This window comes from Saccostrea echinata, unplaced genomic scaffold (genome assembly GCF_033153115.1).
Source record: "Saccostrea echinata isolate AGI-Se365-2 ecotype Australia unplaced genomic scaffold, CSIRO_AGI_Sech_v1 ptg000045l, whole genome shotgun sequence".
In the NCBI taxonomy this organism is placed as follows: domain Eukaryota; kingdom Metazoa; phylum Mollusca; class Bivalvia; order Ostreida; family Ostreidae; genus Saccostrea; species Saccostrea echinata.
In genome coordinates, this window is record NW_026889794.1 from 749,677 (window position 1) to 773,438 (window position 23,762).

Genomic DNA, 23,762 nt, shown 5'->3' on the forward strand with positions numbered 1-23,762 from the left:
TTTTAATTTTTATGAATTGTTTCGATTAAAATATATTTCAGCTTTTTGTATGTTAGTCAGTGTGCCAACAGTAATATGATATGCTTCGATAGCGAAATATATTTGACATACGTTCGCAGTTTTTCTCTCAGCCAAAGTGATTTTTATTCTGATGCATATTTAATTAAAACCTACAGTCTTATGTGAAATCAAATATGAAGATAAGGAACAGTATTCAAGTTCAAAGTCCATTTAGACAATACAAAAATCGGGAGCAGAGCAAACACGGACCTCCAAAAACATTAGAGGTGGGATCACGTGCCATGGAGGAGTGAGCATCCCCTGCCAACTAATCACATCCTCGCCGTGTGCTCCTTGTCATGATCAGAAAAAAAAACAGAAAAAATCCGTAGACAATGCAGTGTGTAGATAATGGCTTAACAATTAGTATGAAAAACGTCAGTCAGCATTTGACTTAATGATAGGTTGTATTAGTAGAAACAATCAAAATTCAATTCTCTTTTAATGATTCTCGTGTCATAACTTGATCTGCATAATACTTTTTTACAGTTCCTTGAGTACACAGAAGTTTTCATCGTCATCTTTGTTTGACATGTAATTCATCGAAATGGACTCAAAATCAAAATTTCCACTACATGGTCACCTGAAATGTTCTCTCTGTTCCGAGTTTTACACCGATCCAAAGACATTGCCTTGTTTACATACTTTTTGTAAGACCTGCATTTTAAGTTACATGGAACAGCATAGTGCTAACAAACCATCCAAATGTCCAGTATGCTTTGAAACCTTTATAAAGAATCTAGATGATGTCAAAACCAATACCTACCTACAAAACATGATCCATCTGCTTAAAACACAGATGGAATGCACAGATCTGATGTGTTCCTTTTGTAAGATTTTGGGAGACATTAGACCGGCAGTCTCTCAATGTCTCACGTGTCTGGATTTGCTTTGTGAAGAGTGTGCAACATCAAGACACACATATACCACCATCACTAAAGACCATAAAGTAGTGTCTTTGAGGGAAATACGGACAGGACAACGCAATGATGAAATAAGATCCTCGCAGTGTTTAGAAAACTGCCACTTGCACCCAAACGAGGGGCTGCGATACTTTTATATCACATGCAAAACAGCAGCATGTTGTGATTGCGCAATCTGGGAACACAAGGGTCATAACACTCGACTCATTTCAGACGTAAGAAAAGAAAAGGAAAGTGTAATAAAACAATTACACAATGAAATGACATTGAAATTATACACCTTGGAAAAAAACAAAGACTTGATAAAATCCAAACGAAGTAAACTTAGCACATTGAAAACTCAAATACAAAACGATATCACGAAAAAGTGTTCAGAGGCTGTGAGCAAAATAGATAGAGGAAGAAATAAAATACGTATGCAGCTAGAGAATATAATGACACCGAGAACTCAGTCTCTTAAAAATGGATTTGAAAAGATATCAAAAGAATGTAAAAATATTGAAGAATCATTACAGTTTTCTGAATTGATGCAAAAGGGAAGGGACTGCGAAGTTGTTTATTTATTAGATGACATTCACGAAAGGTTGCAAAACCTTGCAAAAGCTGATAGTTCAGATAAATGTCTTTTGGAAGACATACCAAATTTAACGATTCAAATAACAGAGTCACAAGTAGAACTACTAGAAAACAAATCCCAGTCACCATTAACGTCTTCAAATAGCGAAACTTGTGGAAAGTTTATTCCTAAGGAATCCGATGAAAATACAAACCTGTCTGATTTCGTATCTCATTCTTCAAAAGCAGTGCAGACAGCAGAAGAAGACTTTGAAATCACAAACAAAAATACAGAAGTAAGAGTGGGACGCAGAAAATACAAATTCAATTTGCTTAGAATTTTGTATTTAACAGAAACGGATGACATGTATAAAACGTTGAAACCAATATATAGCGGGATTGCATGGGTAGATGACAATCAGTTTGTTGCTGTAGATAAAGTTAATGCAAAAATAAAAATGGTTTCCCTTTCATCTGGCACAATATTGAAATCTGTCCTAGGATACCAACCACTAGCTGTTTCTGTTTGGGAAGATGGCATATCTTGTCTGTCGATGAACAACCAAATGACATCTTTTAGTCGAGATTTCGTTGAGCAAAAAACACTCTCCGGCATATCCGCTGTATTTGCATCCCTTCCAAGTTTGAATCAATTGATGTGGACATCAAATGCAGTGATTTATTTCCAGAAGAATAATTTTGTGACAGAAATACCAATGAAAGATCTTCCTCCAAATGGATATTTCTTACGTCATGCTTGTTGTATTCCGAACGAATTATATGCTGTTTCAGACATGATTAATCGATGTGTTTATTTGTTAGGTATGCATGGCGAATTAATCGAAACCTTATATTGTTATCCTGGATCAATATCTTTTGATAAATACTATAATATATTTATCTCTGATTTTGAAAATTCATCTATTGCCGTTTTCGACATTGAAGGGAATTATAAAGAAAGATTGCATGTGGAAGAAAGACCTATCAGCATATCTATTTTGAATGATAAATTACTAATTGCAACTGAGAACAACGTTTTATTATATGATGTACTTTTTACATGAATTAAGTTATTATGTATTAGCTTTTATGTTTAAAAAAAAAGGTGGTGTTTGTGCCCGGTGTTCTTATTATGACTATCCTTAATCTCGTTTTCGACACGGGGACTTCATGTCATATTTTCTGTAAGTATATTAATATATTAATTCAACATTATCCTACAACGGGAGGGAGAGGGGAACGTTGTGTTACGATTAGAACTTCTTTAGCCCTGAATGTAGGATTGGATGAAACTTAGAAACACAGAAATACATGCTGATTGATTCTATGTAAGTAATGATATTAAAAAGGATAAGTTACTTAATGTCATTAAAGGATGCAGATATTGTTCGCGTCACAAAAAGCATATTTATTCACTTTTTGATAATATTAAATTAGCCATTTCTGCACCTTTTATTTGTACTTCTTATGATTGCCGTCTTGTTTTGCATGAAGTTTTTTTTTTCTTCATTTCATGAACAACTCTTATATCTGTGATGTCTCCTTGAACATCTTTGAAGTTGATTGAAAAATATCAATTTATTTTATACTTTTATACATTTTTAAAACATGCGCAACAGTAATACGATGGCAATGTACACAATGTACACAATGGAATGAATTTTGAAATGACATATACTAGTACAATGTACTTATTTATATTTATGTAAACTGAATACAAATTTTAAACCACTCCATTGCATTCCTTTAGAATGGAAATCCACAACATTAAAGAACGTCAATGACAAGGTCAATCATATGTCAAAAGATTTATTTTGAATACCGCAAGGCTCTAAATAGGTACTAAATTTAGTCGTCATGTCGCCTAAAATTTCCAAATGGCGTCTACATATTCTCCATAAGTTGCCAAATCGGCGACCATTTTAAAGTGACTCAAATTTAGGAACTGTAAGCATTTTTACCAATATTGTCCAATGGCGCGGTTTTTTTCCAAACAAGAGGCCAAAACACAATTTTGCGTACATACATGTAATTATGTCTAGGTTTTTTTTTTTTTTTTAATTTTTTGTACAGGTCTGCTTTTATGTGACACTCGGTTATTTGAGTCAGTGCACGCGTGACCCAGTTGAAAAGAATTGAGAATAGATCACTTATTTTTATATTATATTTAACTTCCACATGTGGTTTTGGTTGATCTATTCAAAGGTTTTAGGGTAGAACCAGTTTCATTAATAAAATTGGCAGTAGTCAGGAAATTGCTTTGGTGTGTTTCTGTTGAAAACCATAAAAAAAGTGTTTCCGGACCTTTATGACCTTTTAGTTTTCTAAGCGTAAAAAACCTGTAGTATCCGTAGACATTTGTAACACATAATGCGATGCATGCAACTCATTTAGCTGATTTGTCGGTTATAAGTCACGTTGATACCTAATATAGCATGTTGATTTAGTCTAAAGCCAGCAAGCAAGGCGGAAATATTAACTGCCAAAAACAAACGTCATAAGGAATTACTGACGAAAAATGTTTGGAAGAATTCTAGAAAGAGATCAAGATACATATCCACTGATGTTATACAGTTGTGAAAACTGAAACGTAGTATAACATGTCTCCGCGTGCTAGTAGCTTCTTGGCTAAACTTCGTGAACAATTTACCTGATCCATTAACAGTCTCGTTGTAGTCTCACTAAATCTCTCAAAAGCTACGTATACTGCGAACTCCTCGGGTATCATAATATAAAGAACACCGAAAAATAAAAGATTCCGAACATATCATTAGAGGGATAGATGCCCCAGGTAATGTTGGGTTTTAGAAAATCGATAATTGTAAAACGAAGTAAGTTGAACAGGTGCTGCGGTCATATGTTTGACAATTAAAGTATCATTCAATATAGTCATAGTGTCTACATAGTGTCAGGTCACAATTTATGTTTAATGATAAAATCATGTAAAGAAATCTTGAGATAAAGAATAAAAATATTCCAGTTCATTTAAGTTTAAAAGAATATTATATTAGATCCAAGTCTAAGGGAAAGAGATGAATGATCGAAATCTGATAAAAAATGGAGTTTTGCTTTCGAAATAATGCGTAATATTTAAATTCTTTTGCATTTAATTTACTTTTATTTTTTCCTGATTATTTTTTACGAAAGTTAACTTTGCAAATGCATTGCACGAAAAAAAAAAGAAAAACTTATCAACAATAAACATTTTCCAGATTTACGGTAGTATAATAAGAAGATTCTACTTACTAGTAGGTCACTACACTCAGAGAATTTAAGTTGGAGCATAAAAATTTGCCAGGTTCCAAAACATTTGCATAGGCGCCTACGTTTGTTTATTAAGAGCCAGCTGCCATGGTGCCAAAATTGTAGAGGTCACATTGAGGTCTGTACCACAGTAAGAGAGTCATTGATCAATAGAAGTACAAATATAAAGAAAACATTAGATATTTCCAAAAGAAGTTTTAAGCTAAAAAAAAAATTGTACAATTTCCTATGAAATACACTTTTTTAACATTACAGAGAAGGAATTTTTTAAAATTTTGACTTAAGTTCTCATGTATCAGTATTTCATCACCTCAAAATTGTGTTGGTATATATATATATATATATATATATATATATATATATATATATATAAGGTGGACTTTGGCATAAAGTAGACCGCACTTATTTTGAGGCATTAAGTAGACATTTTTCATTTCTTTTATTTGAGACATTCTGATTCACACTTTCACCCAAATATATTCTAATAGGCTTCAATAATGAAAATTTTACCCCCTCAGCCCTAAATGTTGCTTCCTGAAAAATATACGACATTTCTGGTCTCCTTAATATTTTGTAAATACATTGGAGGTTTAAGGTAGACATGTATATATTTTATGAGGATCCCGAAGGGTTAAAGTAGACCAAGTATATATAATGCATAAAGGAGACCAGAATATATATATATACGTGATTATGTAGACCATTTTCTTTTTTTTAATTATTTAAATAAAAAACTACACATGCATAAATGTACTTCTCATACCAGTATTTATTGGTCAATTTGCATTTATCTTAAGTAAAATATTAGGCACTTTAAAACCCAGTATGATGATTCCTTATTTTAACTAGAAGGAACTAATAGGGTGATGTCTATTCGTAGACAAATTTTCATGTCCTGAATCTTATGGAAATATAGTAAATGACCGATAGTAATTGTTATGTTAAGAAAATATTTCATCGACCACCAAAGTAACACATTGATTTAAATCGTCGTAGTCACATGATGACTTATGGTATAGAATCATCATCTAAGCCACAATCACCTGTACATGCTAGATATGACCTCTTGAAACTATAACCTTGTACTTTTCTAAAAAAAAAAAAATGTATTTTAGAATTTTATATATCCAATTTATGTCATACACTCTGAGCATAATGAACCCTAGGATAATATAATCTTTGGAAGTTATTTTATAGCGGTCAAAAATTGAACTTGATGCAGGGTTGTTATACATCCCCAAGTCACAATTATCCCTTCGCCTTGATTTACATCTAGTATAACAATAATGTGATTGCCCGCTTGGCGCAGTGGTCAAAGCATTTGCTCTAGAGTAGTGGAGTAAGGACTTGTTCCTTAAGTCATAGGTACAAATCCCACTGAAGGACATGGAAACCGGTTCTTCCAATGAAACCAAATTCCCTTGTTGCAGTATATGCTGGGACAAGGAAAGACCTCTCACTGCTCAAAAGTACAGGTCTATATATGCAGCCCTCAACCAGCAAGTTGTGGTGTCTCAATACTAGTGAAAAATTCTTGAAGGATGTATAACAAACAAATAAACAAACAGAATTATGTGTTTATCTGAATATTTATTACATTTCTAAACCCTATGGCCTTGACCTGTATTAACCTGTGTAAGGATCATACTCTGAGGTTACAAACAATTATTGGTAAGTATTTAATACTTTGATATACAGTGACTATGACATTGTGCAAAAGACCATTACTACTGGGTCTAGAATATTTCTGGCCCCAAGCTACCTTTGTTTCAAAAGATGTCTACTCACAGAAGACACGTAGACTTCACAATTCCAGTAACTTCATTTGTTGTTGTATAAAAATGTCCATATTTCCCCATGCAAAAAAAAGTTTGTAAAACAACCCCTTTTCTTCTCATGTCTAAGATCTCTATCCTAAATACACATTTGTCACAGTCACTGTCTACTGAATTCATAAATCTAAAGGTAGTTCATACAGTCTTATTTTAATTCATATTCTTGTGTCTTTAACATCATTACACATATAATTTTTCCATGTTTGAATAGACAATAAAAATTGGAAACAATAAATACAATGAATTAGATTTGTTATAACTGTAACAAATAATGCAAATATGTGCAAGTCATGTAAAATTTCATTTTATTTGTAAATGTGTATTACATTGGTGACATTTGTATACTGTTCAATATATGCATAAGGACTTCTATTATTATCAATCTTCACAACATTAGTTTTGTATAAAGTAATAAATAACTAGTATTTTGTACACAAAAATAACATCAATAAAAATAACAATCTTTTACATATCTATAAATATACATAAGAGGAATAAAACACTATTTTGAAATAATCATTACATTTTCATTTCTTGTCAATTAAAAAAAATGAATAGCATTATTAAACTATTACAACATGTTTTAAACCACAAATTTGTGTTCTAAAAATGCATTAGATACAAAGTGAGATGCATTGATTAACTGTTCATTGTAAGTTGAAATGAAGTTATTACTTATAAAAATACTTTGTATTAAAAAACAAATCTTTACATAGTTTATTTGATGAGAATATTCCCTCCAACAATAAAATGGCAAGCTGTAATACAGACTCTGAAATACCTATACCACCTATTTCAAATAGTACAGTTTGCATTTCATCCATGAGATTATTGACCTTGAAAAATTATAAATGTTTTCTTCTCTTTGAAACGAACATGTGTGCTATGAAAGGGATATATTAAATAATGTTATTACAAGACATACAAGTAATTTTTATCTTGATAAAAAATAGTGACCTTCTCATGTCAATTAAGAGAACCATTTCACACAATATGTGCTAGAATCTCATCTACAAGGTGTTGGCAGACAGGCTACCATACTAATACATCCCTATAAATGAGTTGCAAATATAAAAGAAGTACCTGAAAGTCATTCAGAAAAATTTTTAAAAAGCTGGCTTAAAGATGCTACATTTGTCAGCTGAAATGCATCTTTCACAATACATTCCTAGCATATAATTTTGTGCATATTATATGGTATAATGTTTTTGTTGTTGTTTACAGAGCAAAAATAAAAAGTATATCCATGTACAAATGTAAAAGAGGGCAAAACTAGAAATATATCCATAGGACATGAATGCCCTGCTGAGGGTATATTAATATTTATTTGCTTGTTTATTGTTTAAACATCCCTCTCGAGAATTTTTCACTCATATGGAGACGCCACCACTTGCCGGTGGAGAGCTGCAAATTTTGACCTATACTCGGCACTAAGGGCCATTAAGCAGTGAGGGATCTTTTTATGCCAGCACCTACTGTGACATGGGACCTCGGTTTATACGGTCTCCACGTTCCACAGTGGGATTCGAACCAGCGACATAAGGATCAACTCCTTACTCCGCAACTCTAGAGCTTTAACCACTGCACCATGTGGGCATATTAGTAATGCAACATAAAAATATTTTTAGTGTATGAAATTTGATGAGAATATCTTAAAATAGTTTCTTTAACATTGAAATCGAAAAAGTTGGATATAGATGATAAATTCCCACCAAATTCTGTTAAGTGCATAAGCTCACATAAAATTATATTTAATGGTTTCTTTAAAACTAAGCAAAATGCAAATTTAAGAAAAGTGAGGTCCAGGTCACAGGAAAGTTCAAGGTCATACATTTTTGATGCAGTTGAATAGTTCTCACTAATACGCATAAGCAAAATAAGTTTGATAAAAATATTTTGAATGGAAACCATTTATTTAACACTGAGCTAATCACCATTTCAAGAAAAATGAAGTCAAGGTCAAAAATGTTGATACAGTCAAATACCTTACATCAGTCTGTATCAGAATATGAAGTTTGACACTAATTTAGAAAAAGTGAGGTGAAGGTCAAAGGAAAAATCAAAATCAAAAAATGTTGATTCAGTTGAATAGCTCTCATCAGTATGTATCAGCAAATAAAGTTTGATTACGCTATCCTGAATGGTTTCTTTAAAACTGAGCTAAACACTTATTTAAGATAAGTACAGTCAAGGTCAAAGGAAAGGTCAAGGTAAAAAAATGTTGATTCAGTATGTATCAGCATATGAAGTTTGATTACACTATCTTGAATGGTTTCTTTAAAACTGAGCTAAACACTAATTTAAGAAAAGTGAGGTCAAAGTTAAAGGAAAGGTCAAGGTACGTTGATGAAATTGAATACCTCTTATCAATACGTATCAGCATATGAAGATTGATAAAAATATCTTGAATAGTTTCTTTGAAACTTAGTTTTGAACTGAGCTAAAAGCAAAGCGGAATGGAAGGACAGACAGAAGGTTGAAAGGACGGAAGACGGACATGACAAACTCTATATGCCCCAGCCATATTCATGGCAGGGCAGAAAAATTTCTAGTGTACTGAAATTCAAAACTGCAGTAATTGATAATTTTTTTTAAAATATAAATTCTATATCAAAAAACATATACAAACTTTTTTGATAATTTATTCTATTCAAAGCAATAAGAAATGCATCTGTCTGCACTGCTTAAAATTGACAAGAAGGTTATGACATAACTAAAATAATGACCATGTCCACATTAAATTTAAAATATAATGAGTGACAATTCACTTCACCTTTTCTTTGGCTTTCATTCCATTGACTTTTCTTTCTTTAAAAAAATTGTGCTTGTGTACTACTCCATCTCTAAAAAATAACATACAAATGAAAGTTTATGGCACTCAATGAACTCTCTCATCCCTTCCTTTACTGTTCAAGAAAAAAAATGCATACATGTACCACAAGCATACTTTAAACATGTAACTAGACTTTATATTTTCATACATAATGTCACCAACTTTATAAAGAATTGTGAATGCATTTTAAAGGTGAGCACATGTGAATTGAATTAAAAGTACCAGTATTTTGCAATACGTAGTATTGCGAGTATCTTGCAATTATCTTACTTACAACCGCTTTTTAATTAGCATGGGAGTCGAGGAAGCTCTAAATCTCACAAGATTTCTGGGGCATAACATTACAGTGGTGACAATGGAATGATTCGAATAATCATTATGCCGAAACTACAATGTATTGCCAAGAGTTGAACTCCAAATAGTAGATTTGTCAAGTAAGGAAAGTTTAGAGTATTTTATCAACTTTCAAAAGTAACGATTTTCATTTAGAATTTAATAAGAAAAGTCCGCTTAGTAAAAAGTATCGTAAAAAATGCAACATACAGGATTAGCTCCTCTCAAAAATTTATTAGGCTGGTTCAGCGCATGTTTAGCAAGATATTTCTCTAGGATTTCTTTCTTATCAGTCCTTATAAATTCCACAATGATCGATCATGCATTGCATTCAATAGTACACTGCCCCCATCCAACAGACGTTTCCTACCTCCGTGAAAGAGTTCCGCTAATTTAAGTAATTGCGATATCAAGTATTGTTGTTTATCCTTAAACGTATGTCAATAAAAAAAAATTATTTCGAACAGATCAATGCTTAAGTTTCGAGATTATCACCCTTGGTATGCTTTTTTGTTTTTTGTATGGACGAGAGATTTGTTTATTGACAGCTGCTTTTTCATTAAAAGTGGAACTCAAAAACTAACTTATCTTGTCATTGGTCATTTGCAAAATTATTTGTAAAAAACACTGATTGTACACACAAGTACTCTGAAGTTGATATTAAAAAGATTCTTGAGTTTCTGATTGACAATATCTATGTGGTTTTTAGAGACAAGGTCTTCCAAAAATCTCTTGGAATTTCCATAGGTACCAATTGTGCTCCGTTATTATCAAACCTATTTTTGTATTCATACAAAGCAGAATTTATTTAAAATCTTATACATGAGAAGAAGAAAATACATGCTGTCACCTTTAATTTAGATATATTGACGAAGTACCATATTGTCAGGTGTAAAGGCCGTAGTCTTGTAATAGACACACCCCCAAATTTGGGGGGAAAATCCTGAGAAAAATGCAGTTCCTATGGATAAAACGCTACCCCAAAAATGCGGATGTATCTCTTATTTTCACAGCACAACTATTCCAAAGAAAAAGTTTAAAAAGTTAAAATATTCATATTATTTCAAAAACGAAAGTAGGATACAACTTCTAATTTTCTTGGAAAATTCAGTTTACATATAAGCTTTATTTATAAGTATTTAAGTATAGTCTGTATTTTAATTGTTATTTGATTGGTATAAATTAAAAATTAAGTTCTGTATTTTTTTTCCCTATAACCCTAAGCATTTTACAATATTGTGCTGAAAATGCATTCCAAGCAGGTGTCTGTGTTTACGTAAACAAATCATCCCAAGCGTAATTAATGTCACACTTATGTATACAAGTGATACCAGGTAACTAAAAAGGTGTGTAAAATATTTATCATTAAATAAACTTTACTGATTACAAGTGTATTGTTTAAAATGGCAGTTGTTTCAAAACCAAATGGCTGGAAATTGTTATATAAACAAATATGACCTACATTAGGGTCGAGAGGAGTTAAATTTGGCAGTGATGATATCCAAGTTAGAAAAAGATAATTTATTATAAATATACATATATATATATATTTAATTTTGAATAATATTTTAATGGAAATATCTTTTTATATTTCTGTTTGTTGATTTATTTATCAGCGATCTGTCATACGTGACTATCATTCAAGAATTGGGGAATAATATGTAATAAACTTACAATGTGGTAACAGTGAAAATCACTCATAAGAGTTAAGAAAAAATGTCCAGAAAAAGGGGTTGAATTTAGTTCCTATGTAATGCACGCACCCACACTTTTGAACAATTTTTCTGAAAAAAAAAAGTGCGTCCGATACACGTGACTTCACGATATTAATTATTTCCATTCATATTTCAACACAATTATCCCAATGAGCTTGATAATTTAAAGATACCACAGAGTCCAGGGATCGACATTAACCATTGTCCGATTGCCCGGGGCAAGTTAATTCCCAGTTAAGGCAAGTGAAAATGCCAATGTACTTGTCCGATTGGGCAAGTGAATATTTCAGACAAAAACTTTTTTTTTTCATATCTTGCATTAGTTTTAAACAAAACAATAACACTTTCTGCCAAGAACATATCAAAAATAGTTTCTTAAACAAGAATAGTTTGTTTTTTCACTCAGAGAACACCAGTTATTCTCGGCAAACAATGTATTCTGATCAGGATATGTATGTTTCATAACATAACAACTGTTTTCCTTTAGTGTGGCCTCAGTTTTCCAGAGAAAAAAATCAAAATAATATATATATATACATATTTAAAATATGAATTTTATTTTAAAGAAAATATATATTGCTGCATGGCAGTGCAAGTTTTCAGGATAAATGAAAGGACAGTGGTATACATGTACAGAATTTACAATTGTAGGATAACTGACACATCAACATTTGTCTTGGCAGTTAACTTGCCAATAGAAAGTACTTTATTGCACATAAACTAAATTACCCATATTTTCTTCTTTCTAAGGTTTGGGCAACCAAGTTTTGCATTTGGACAAGTCAAAATTTGTTGTCCCAAAGGACAAGTGAATATGAAAGTTAAAGTCTATCCCTGGAGTCTGACACATCTGTTTCATATTTTGATAATTTTCTATAAAAAGAGGTTAATGGTAACCTAACAACAAACCTTTATGACTAACTTTTCAATCATTAACTTCCCTTACTTATGCAGCAATATACCCTCATCACCTGCATACAGGGTTCATATCTCTCTGTTGATTCGATACGCAAGAGCATGCTCTACCTATGAACAATTTCTAAAACAAAGTAAGTTATTGACAAACAAGTTGATGAAACAAGAATATCATCAGTCTTGTTTAAAGTCATCATTACAATAGTTATATGGTCGATACAATGACCTTGTTGCTTGTCAGAAAATACAATCTATCATTAAGTCAAGTGCTGATTGACGTTTTAAATCTAATTTCCAGGCCATTATTTACACACTGAATTGCATACAGATTTTTCTAATTTTTCCCGGATCATGACAGGAAGCACACCGCGCGTGTGACTGGTCAGCAGGGGATGGTCACTCCTCCATGGCACCTGATCCCACCTCTGATGTTTTAGAGGTCCGTATTGTTCTGCTCCTGAATTGTATTGTTTGAACGAACTTTTGAGCTTTAATACTGTTTGTTATCTCCATATATTTCATAAACCTGCTAGTAGGACATGTTCAATATACTGGTCTATAACTGTTTATTTGGATGCACTAATCAGCTCAAAATTTAAAATAATAAATACCAAAAATATCTGGGAAAAAAACACACTGGAAAAATCTTATAATAATACGAAGAAAGAAAAATGGATCTCTAATATATAGGCATCTGATCACTGCACGTCAGGATTCTAAATGAAACACTGACTCTTTCCCCTCGTAATAATTTTAAAGATTCCACTATTTTTTTTTAGAATAAATTTGTACAATCTAGGAAGTGTCTTCTCTCAAAGGGATTGATGATTCATTTGTTTTCAATCATCCTAATTAAAACTAGATTTTATAAAACGAAATATGGAGACAACGAATAGTATTTAAGCTCAAAAGTCCATTCAAATTATGATTTGAGCAGTGCAACCTCTACCTCAAAAACATCCGAGGTGGGATCAGGTGCCTTAGAGGAGTGAGTATCCACTGCCGACTGTCACTCTCACTGCCAGACTCCAGATGATTCTTCATTAAAACCTTGGCTGTAACTGTAGGTAACTTGATATGTGTCTCCACCTATCATTAGTGATACAACTGCCTGTTTACTGCTTAGAGAAAAGTATCACTTAGAAAAGGATAATAAACAAGAATCTGATATACCATGAAAATCCTTAATAGTAGTAAGGAAACACTTAAAACATTACTTTCCAAGAAACATGCATTTAATATTACATGTACATAATCAATTTATAAAATTTTAATTAGGGATGGAAATAAATAATATCCAAACATGAAACAGATGTGTCAGACTCTGTGGTATCTTTTATTTCAAGCTCACTGGGGTATAATATATATAGTTGACATATGAATGGAAATAACTATTGTTAATTGATAATATGTCATCGATATATCTCACTGTCGAGTTCAAGACCACAGCAAGTGTTTTCTTCTTCTCATGTGTAAGATTTTGAATAAATTCTGCTTCATATGAATATAAAAAGAGGTCTGCTAGCCTAACAACAGGTTGCAATTGGTACCCATGGGAATTCTGACAGATTATTGGAAGACCTGGTCTCCAAAACCTACATATATATTGTCAATCAGAGACTCAAGCATCCAAAAACCTGTAGTACTAAAGTATAGCTCAATATGATCACCAAAATCATCATTGCTTGACATAATATGCATGTATCATCTTTCTTTAATATTAATTACATTTTAAAAGGCCCTAATTAAGCCATCATTTTGACATTTATTTAATCATGATTGTGTATACTTTATCAACAATCTCTGCCACTTTCATGCGGATATGGCTTCTTTTTGTGTTTCTCTTGTTGAAGAGCTACAATCTCCAAACTTGTGTATTGAGTATAATAACTTTCATCCTTCTCATACTGCCCTAGGTGAAAACAGATAATACTACAGGTCACTTACTCAGAAGGATTACTTGATTTTGTTGATCATGTTGATTGATGGTAGTCTGCACAGTAGCGCTAGCAGTTTCTTTTTTACCATTTCACTGTGAAAAAAAAAATGTGGAACTTATTAAATATTGAAAATATTTACCACTACATTAGCATTGGTGATATGGTCATTGCTCTTTTTTGTAACAAATCAATTAAACACTGCACCTTTATATAGTATGAATTATATTGCATGTACTTTCGATCAATCTATTTAAAAAACATCAGATTAATTACCAATAGGTTCTTGAATTTTTAGTTTCTGTTGCATTGGGCTGAAATTACGAGAAAAACTTTAGTTTGAACAAGCATTTATATGTACAGTATTGTACTTGCATACTTAAATACCTACTATAATTAAGATTAAACAAGCATTTTGAGAGTATTGCATTAGCAATACTAGTCCCCTACCTGCAAGTGTAATCTGGTTCCCACTAAAAATTGAATTGCCACAATTCCATTAAAAATCATTGATTAAGAAGCATAACAAAATGCAAACTTGAACTGTAACTCATCAAGATACACTTACATACCAAAACTCAGCTCAATATCTGCAAGCAATTAGAAAAAAGTGCGGAAAACAAATGGGACAGACTGAAAGAGGGACAGACAGACAGATGGACAGACTCAGAGGAAACCTATAATTCCCTCTGGTTTCACCGGTAGGGGACTTATAAAAAAAGTGGGAAAAAGCCACCCTGTTAAGCCCTACTTTCGTCTCCCATGGTGAGCAGTGGAAAAAGGTCTTATGCTTGGATATGTTGTACATGTACTTTGTATCAATCTGTACATGCATAATCCATTGGCTAATGAAAGAGGCAATGTATTCGCAATGTAAACTTTTAAATGTAGTGGTAATGTGTACATTTTTTGCAGCGGTAATGAGTATGTAGCGGTAAATAATTACCATTTTGAAAATGTAGTGGTAATGATATTCACCTGGATAAAGAAATGGTCTATCTATTCCAATCACATTTTTGACAAGATAGGGCACTTCTTATTTGCTGTACATATAATTGTTTTCATTTTCACACTGCTTTTTGGGAAGATTGGGAAAATAAAGACCTTTTAGGAAATTTTGGAATAACCATTATACGTACTTTAAAATCATATATATTGGGTTTCCGGTCTTCATTATCAACTAAATTTGTTTTATAAAACAGAGGAATATGAATAGCATGTTAAGTTATTACCGGTATATATCCAGCTATATTTTCTTTAATTTTTGGGAGAAATTACTATTGGGAAAATTAACACATTTATTGGGAAAAAAGGCACCTTTTTTTGAATTGGGAGTGGGGCCCTTGAACAGCCCCAATTATAGACAATTGAGAGCCCTGTTTCATATTTGAGAGGTCGATTTATAACCTTCGTTCTTCATTTTTTTAAGCTTTGGGTGTGTGTTGATTACAACACATATGTCAAGTGACTTATCTTTAAGTTATTGTCAAAGAAATTTCAAGTCTGTTAAAATCTTAATGTTTAAATAACTTGTGCCCTGTACGAAATAAGATTTTGTAGCAAATAATCTTTACAACCGAGCTGCAATTTTCCCCAAGTTATCAGGCTGAAAAAGGTGGTGCATATTTAAACCAATGCATATTTTATTCGGCAAGATATGGTAACTGCTTGATTGTCACATTTCAGTTTGAAACATGTTACAAGTTTTATTTCAAAAAATGAAAATATTATTGAAAAAGTAAATACAAATACAACAAGTATTTACTAGGGATGGCAATTTCTAACCAGTTAACTGATTACTCGGTTGGAACGATGGCAATCGATTAGAAAATCTGCAATCGATTAGTCGTAAAAAAAATTATAATATATGTAAAACTGAAGGCAATGTACTAAAATTCATTTTCAAAATAGAAATTCCTACCTAAACATTTAATTTAGCGTTTTCATTTATTTATTTAGGCTGAGTGGGAGGTCATTATGGCTCTCCAGATTAAAATTGCGGGGTAATTGGTCAGTCTGAGATATGTATACTGTTAAAACATCATGTCGTTACCCCGACTGTCCTCTAATTCTTTAATGATAATAATCACCATTGAGTACCATGAATTGGTGTGTGTGTATCTTTTGCAGTTATCTATCACATTAGATTATAATACAAACATTGTAAATTAAGGGGATGAAGGACACATGGTCACATGACTCTTTTTATCTATGTCATAATCTCCGTTTATATAAGTCCAAAACGTGTAAAGCATCAGTTCTTGTATAATTTTTTGACATTTTTTTTTAACTTAAATTGCCATCTTATATAAAAAAGTAAAAAGTTTTAACATTCATGTAAACATTAACAAATTATGAAAAAGATTGATCCACTCCTCTGTTTCCCTAAACTGCACGTCCAACAAGTCGGTGACGTCATACACGATCTATTAGTACAGCAAGATCATACTCGGTGAATACAGGGGCGGTATTATTATGTAAAATCAGGTCATAATCAGTATGTGATGAAATATTTTGAGAAACGGGGAACATAAAAATTATGATTGCATGGCTGATGACAGAAATCTTATGTAGGCATATCTTATTTCGCTTATTTAGCTTACGTGTGACGTCATAGTTGGTTTTTCCCGTACTCAAGAAATGTAAATATGACACGTTTTTGTCATGCTTATGTCCTCTGTAATGATGTCCTGTGCAATATTGAGGTCAGCTTCACCATTCAAAATTTTTACAGTTAACCAATAATTTGAAGGACTTGCATTTCAACATAAATTTAAAAATATTGAATGATAGAATTTTTTGTAAATTACGTTTTTGTTGTTGCTTAAGTTGTCTCAAAAAGTACGTAATTTTCCCTATCCAGATGCGGTGTGACAGGATAAAATTGCTTTTTCGAATTTTAAACCTATTCATACTCTGAAATATTTTAAGAGATACATGTCCACTTGCATATTTTTTATATATGCTTAAAAAATCCCATTATGGACACAGTATTGGGCCCGGAAACATGAAGAATTAAAACTCCACTTAGATACTGCAGGGCATACTATTTGTCAATCAATATTTCTAAAATAAGGTCAGAAACCTACTGATATAACTGCTTTAAGATATGTGGGACATACTAAATTAGAAATATACAAAATATGAAAAAAATTGAATGACAAGTATTTTTTCAGCTCAAGGTCCTTCTTCCCCTTAAGTGATACAATTTAGACTTAGTTTTGATTACGGTGATAATGAAGAATGAACTTGTGTGACATCCGCTCATGAAAATTATCCACGATATCTCAGGCATGGTTCATGGTTTTCTGAATTTTTTCTTGTCTATTGAAAAAAAATATGCGCGTAGTTTTATGATCAAGAAAGACAAATTGAATGATTTTGACCTCCAACAACTTTTTTTAAAGACTTCTTGTGCATAGGAATAGAGGTACTTGAAAAAAGTCAAGAAAATGACATTGTGTAGTTTGATACGATTAACCGGTTAATTGGTCGGAACATTTTGCGGTTTACCGTTAACCGATTTGCAATTCTGTATTCGATTGCCATCCCTACTACAGTGGCGGCAACGTTATTGTTGACAAAAGAATCGTGTAAAATCGTTCGTATAACATGCATGATCGTTCGTGTAACGTGCGAGATCATGCGTGTATCAGACTCAATCGTTTGCGGTTTTAATCGTGCGTGATCGTGCGTTAAGAAACGTGTAAATTTTGTTTTGTAAGTTTTTATTGGAATGTTTTTGTTATACAAGCATTTCACTTGTCTGTTTTTTTTTTTTTTTTTCAATCCAAATTAAAAAGAAATGAAGCGCGATTTACATAACTGAAAACAGAATGAACTAATTATCGCTTGGAAATAAACAATATAGTAAGTCGTACAATATTGTGTTCTCCTCAAATAGCATGATTTTTTTTCTGATAAACCGTACTTAGATGTTTGATTTTTTTCTCTGATGTTAATTATATTTATTGCTAATTATGGTCAAGATATTTTTAAAATCAATAGATCAAAAATAAACATTTTTACAAATAAATAATTCTCAATGCTTACATAAGTATTTAGTCGGTGAATGTACATTTACACGACATGATTCTCGGGGTTTCGTTTATCAGTGTTATCTCTGGAGGTTACTTTTGATTATTTTTTTTAATTTCTGCAAATAAATGATTTGTAAAATAATTCTTGATTTTAGAGATTCACAAATTGAAATGTGGATATAACTTATAATTTAATTCATTTTATGCCATTTTTTTCAAACTTGTCCCTTTCTGCATATTATGAAATCCAATTCAATCAAAACTCAAGGTCCACCTACATGTACATGCATCTTCTGATAGAACGAAAAAAAAAAATCAGTTTTCTAAAGTCAGAGAATTACATAAATAATTTTTTGTAATCTAAAATAATTCATAAATCTTACATGTATTTAGTTCCAGAAATATCCATTTCTATTTTTTTTTTCATTTTTCAAAGTTGATGAAATAAAATCAATCATTATTTGAAATCTAAAATAAGTATTAAGCCTTATTTCTTTTTGAAAATATCCATTCCTAAAGAATTTGAACTATTTTGCGTGAAGAATAGTGCGTTTCCGTTAGCAATCATGTAAGATCGTGTAACGTGTAGAATTGTGTGTGTGAAGGATCGTTCGTGTAACAGATTTTATCGTGTGTGAATCGTGCGGAATCGTTCGTCTAATATGATCTTTCGTGTAAGTTGTCAACAATAACGTTGCAGCTACTGTATCTACTAAGTGGTTAGTATGTAAATTGTAACTGGTTACAAAACTGGTTATGAAAATTTTAACTGGTTATGATCTTTCTTAATAGTTAATAAACCAGTTAATCATTGCCATCCTTATTCTAAAGATACTTTGTGACAAGTTTGGTTTAAACTTGTCCAGTAGTTCTTGAGAAGAAGTTGAAAAATGTGAAAAGTTTATGCATGACCCAAGCCCTTGCTTATGCAAAAACATCCAAAAACAGATAGAAATATGTTACCATGGTTACCTAGGTAATTCAGTTAACTTATATCAAACCACACATTGTCATATAAATAAGACTAAGACTAAGTGCTTTTCAAGGGTCCAGATCAGCATTCAGTCAGTATCAAAGTATCATGGTCTTTAGAGTTTTGTATATGCCTTTTGTCTTCAATGGTAACCTGTACTTATACATGTACTTAAATATGGCCATTGAGGAGACCACTTATAATTAGGCATAAAGTAGACCAGTGAGAAAAATTGAGTAAATTGAATTAACCCTTGATATCAAGTATATACAGTATATAAATATACCATTCTAATGATCTTATTCACTATATGCATCAATACCCTGTATTATATTATACTGCATATCAAATTAAAACTTATTTATTGTGTCACAACTGAAGTGTTGCTGGACGGAAAGACATAAAGATGGACAATATGTGAATCCTATAGAGCTTTATCATTTCATGCAGGCCCTAATTAACATTCAATCAGCGATAAAGTACCTTGCACTTAGATTTTTATATTTACCTTTGTCTGCTATAGCAACCTGTACTTATACATATGTTATACTTAAATATGGCCATTGAGGAGACCACTTATAATTGGGCATAAAGTAGACCACTGAGAAAAATTGTTGATATCAAGTATATACAGTATATAAATACACCATTCTAATGATCTCATTTACTGTATGCATCAATACCCTGTATAGTATTACACTGCATAAACTAAAACTTGTTTATTTTGTCACAACTGAAGTGTTAATTGCTGGCTGAAAGACATAAAGATGGACAATGTGAATCCTATATAGCTTTAACATTTCATACAGACCCTAATTAACATTCAATCAGTGATAATGTACCTTGCACTTTAGATTTTTTATATTTACCTTTTGTCTGCTATAGCAACCTAGTTCTTATACTTAAATATGGCAATTATGGAAACTGCTGATAATTGGGCATAAAGTAAACCACACAGAAAAAATTAATATACTTAATGGGAAAATTTTACTGTACTCACTGTTAATAGCAAGTACATTTATACGCATGTATTATAGATATATACAGTGGTGCCTTGTTTATCCGGACGCCTCTTTGGCTTAAGTTTGTTAAAAATAATATTGATTAATTTTGAACTGTTTCTTATTTGGGCTAGTAATTTTTTCCTAATCAGTAGCCCCTGGGCTAGTGGGATTTCCAGGAAAATTTCAACCCCTGAAGATAAGTATGAAAAAGTCATTTCTTGAAAAATTACCATCCGGATAAACGAGTCATTTTTCAATGAATTATTACGTTTTGTAGTAGAAATCGACCGTTCGGATGTGGAACACGAATTTCTGGATTAATGAGACAGAATGACATGGAAAAAATCTATTCCCGAAAAATAGCATCTGGAAGGTGAAGTGTTCAGATAAACATGGCGCCACTGTATATACCATAAATGACTATGACCTATGGTACATATAGTCAGAGAAAAGCAATCAATTAAAGCTGAACACATCTCATAAATAGGCATACACCATATTCGATTATATATCATCTACTATATCAGCACCAGGGTATACTCTTCGCATTTGTTACACCTGACTGCTTTATTGTCACAGGTATCGGAGTGGAATGGTGACACATGCTCATGCTGGTTATCTTGCATTGCCTTTGTTTATTTATTTTATTGCAGTTACGTGTACTTGTGTATGTTTGTATACTGCACTGACCTGTGCGACTGTTGTAAGTTTCATTGGCATCTTTCTCTCCTGCCGTGAAAGAAGTACACAGTAATTTTTTGTTGCTACCCAGAGCTATGTAGCATACGTCAGTCTGTCTATACAGACAGGTGACAACAGATTACACTGAACAGTGACTAAGTGAGTGGCTTATATAGGGACCCTACAATATAGCGTGAATAAAGGAATATGGCGGAAAAATTCCTTTTACGCAGTGTGTTCAGATTTAAAATCACTAACTTTAAAGCAAACTAATGGATTACATACCTTTTCCCATAATTCACTTCAAATTCCTACTCATCATGTACGGCTACTTCAGAATCTCACATGTATACATTCTTTGACTTTTCTATAGGAACATTATTTCCTACAATGTACAATCACATTTTAAAACATTCAAATATTACTTCCAATTGGACATAGTTGGTAGTTCACAAGCTAGAAAGCTCACTCAGTAGTTGGATTGATTGTTTAATTGTATGTCGTTTTACATCCTGTTTAAGAATTTTTCACTAAAATAGAGACGTCACCATATAATGGTCAATAATCTTTTCAACAGTTTTTTTCTAAAGAGATTTCAGGCTGTCTTTACTGCAATTGTCAGTCTACATTACCACCCATTGTGGTATACTGATCCCGATTTGTTTTCATAGGATTTAAGTTTTAGTTTGTGTGATAACTGGATATCAAAAAGTTTCAAAGTAGAGTGTCATGAGCTCATCAATGCTAATTATCAAAACACTACTTCTAGAAAATCAAAACATTTAAGTTAAATTAACCATTCAAAATATTTTTTGAAAAGTAAAACAAAGGTCAAAGTCAAGTGAACTATAATGCTGGTATTTTTCATTATAATTTATGATAAATTGTGCAAATGCTATTAATAACATAGACTTACCTCTTTTAAATTATCAAAAATATGCTAAATATTGGCACTTTAAACTTTTTTATAAGTAGGTCAAAGGTAAGTTCAAGGGTCACAAGATTGGCAACCATGGTATTTAAAAATAGTCAGAGTGCCAAGCAAAATATTAACCAAATATCAAAAACAATTAAACCTCTTACAATTCTTGAGATATAAGGTGTGACAGATGGACAGACAGACAGATGCCAGGTAAATTGATCCCTAGGTGTTGCACTGCTGTGCAGTCGACTCACAAAAAATGTTCTTCAGACTTATTTATCATTGGAATGACTAGTAAACACCAAACTGAACTTAACCTGCTTAAGTGAGCCAGTAGTGCCCAGTACAGAGCAACAAGTGCTGTGAACAGCGAGTGAAGTGTGACCGATTGATTGAGTGTTGTTTTATGTCCGATTCGAGAATTATTTCACTCATAAAGAGTGAAGGGTTAAATAATTACAATAAAATGTAAGGAGGCAAGTCTGCCTCACCATAACCTGGTTCTTTGTGGCCCTATTTTTAACCTTCATACCCATCTCCACTGGGAATTCATTTCCTCCTCCCCCAACAATCACGTCATGACTCCATAAGCAGCCAGAGGCTGTAATGGGCAACTAGTTCATTAACAGCTAGGGCTATCAGGAATTCAAAGTCACTGAAGTTCTTTTGGTTTTTATGATACTATCAAACTATCAGTCTATCACTGAGTATCTGCATGCTTTAAAAGTTAGTATTTACCCCTGATTTGCTTTAATTAAAGCTTTTGTGTCTATTTTCTGCTAACAATTTATTTACAGTTTATAACTAATAAAGCAGCAAATATACCTTACCCCATGTTGCAGATTCTCTTCATCCAAGTAATTGATGTACATTGTACTTAATCTCTTCATCTGTTCATCTGGATCCTTTCACTGCATTCATACAGTACCAGTAACTGTTATATATGGATATATATTTCCTTGTCAAAGCTGTCACTTTTTTGGCACAATTGCTAAGTTTGCATCTTTATCAGCATTATTTATTAATGAAATGACAAATTCCATCAGACACACCTGCAAAAATGAAAACAAAATCTATTAATTGACATATAATCATGTCCATATTCTCTTGACTTCATTATTATATAATTGAACTGTTTTATACTGCACTGCAAATATAAAGGGCTGGGATAATACACTTTCGTCTACTATTCTATATCTAATATACTATATTAGGTATCACAATATTTATGCTACAATACAGATCACAATATCTTTAATCGGTTATAATTTTTTCATTTTATATTAAAATGAGACAAAGTTTGACACCATGCATATCCAAAGTCTCTAAAAATTTACAATTTTAGTCATGTATATGTGTTATGCAAGGGTGTATCTGTCAGTATTTCCAAAATTTATCAAGCATGACATTTAAATTGATACAAATATTTTGATTTCAGCTTTTCTTTTTCATGAAGTTCGACTTAAGTATTCTTTGATAATTTTTAAATCAAAATAAAAATCAAAAACTTTTAATTTCTTCATTTTATTTGCTTGGAAAATAATTATTTTTTTCTTTTGTATTTGTACGAGTATTTAGTTGAAACTAGTTCTACATGTATATTAGCTAATCAGTGAAAATCTGTATGTTTGATTTACATGCCTGTGTGTGCATTATATTACAAATCATGGGATCTGTGCTTGTAGGTGCACTAAATGTTTTAATTAAAAGTTATTCATAATTTGAGAATTATTGTCTCTTTTTTTTATTGTCAGTATATTTAAACCAATATT

General features: G+C 32.0%; 1 protein-coding gene and 1 long non-coding RNA gene across 3 annotated transcripts; one reads left to right on the plus strand and one right to left on the minus strand.

The window, feature by feature from the left end:
- The first annotated feature begins 733 nt into the window (after nt 1-733).
- LOC133201601 (uncharacterized) lies at nt 734-2,602 on the plus strand. The gene has a single exon (XM_061337397.1). The coding sequence runs from the start codon at nt 734-736 to the stop codon at nt 2,600-2,602; it is 1,869 nt and encodes a 622-aa protein (XP_061193381.1).
- Nucleotides 2,603-6,372: 3,770 nt separating this feature from the next.
- On the minus strand, nt 6,373-22,993 carry LOC133201723 (uncharacterized). Of its 2 annotated transcripts, XR_009723134.1 has the most exons (5): nt 22,821-22,993; nt 21,354-21,453; nt 14,381-14,465; nt 9,411-9,480; nt 6,373-7,688 (listed from the first exon to the last, which is right to left on the minus strand). It is a non-coding gene; the product is annotated as an uncharacterized LOC133201723 (long non-coding RNA). The 2 variants fall into 2 exon arrangements; XR_009723133.1 differs by lacking the exon at nt 6,373-7,688 and having other exon boundaries at nt 9,298-9,480; nt 22,821-22,987.
- Nucleotides 22,994-23,762: the final 769 nt, after the last annotated feature.

Coding starts and splice junctions, on each gene's coding strand:
- LOC133201601 (XM_061337397.1), top strand. CDS start 734: ATGGAACAGCATAGTGCTAACAAACCATCCAAATGTCCAGTATGCTTT.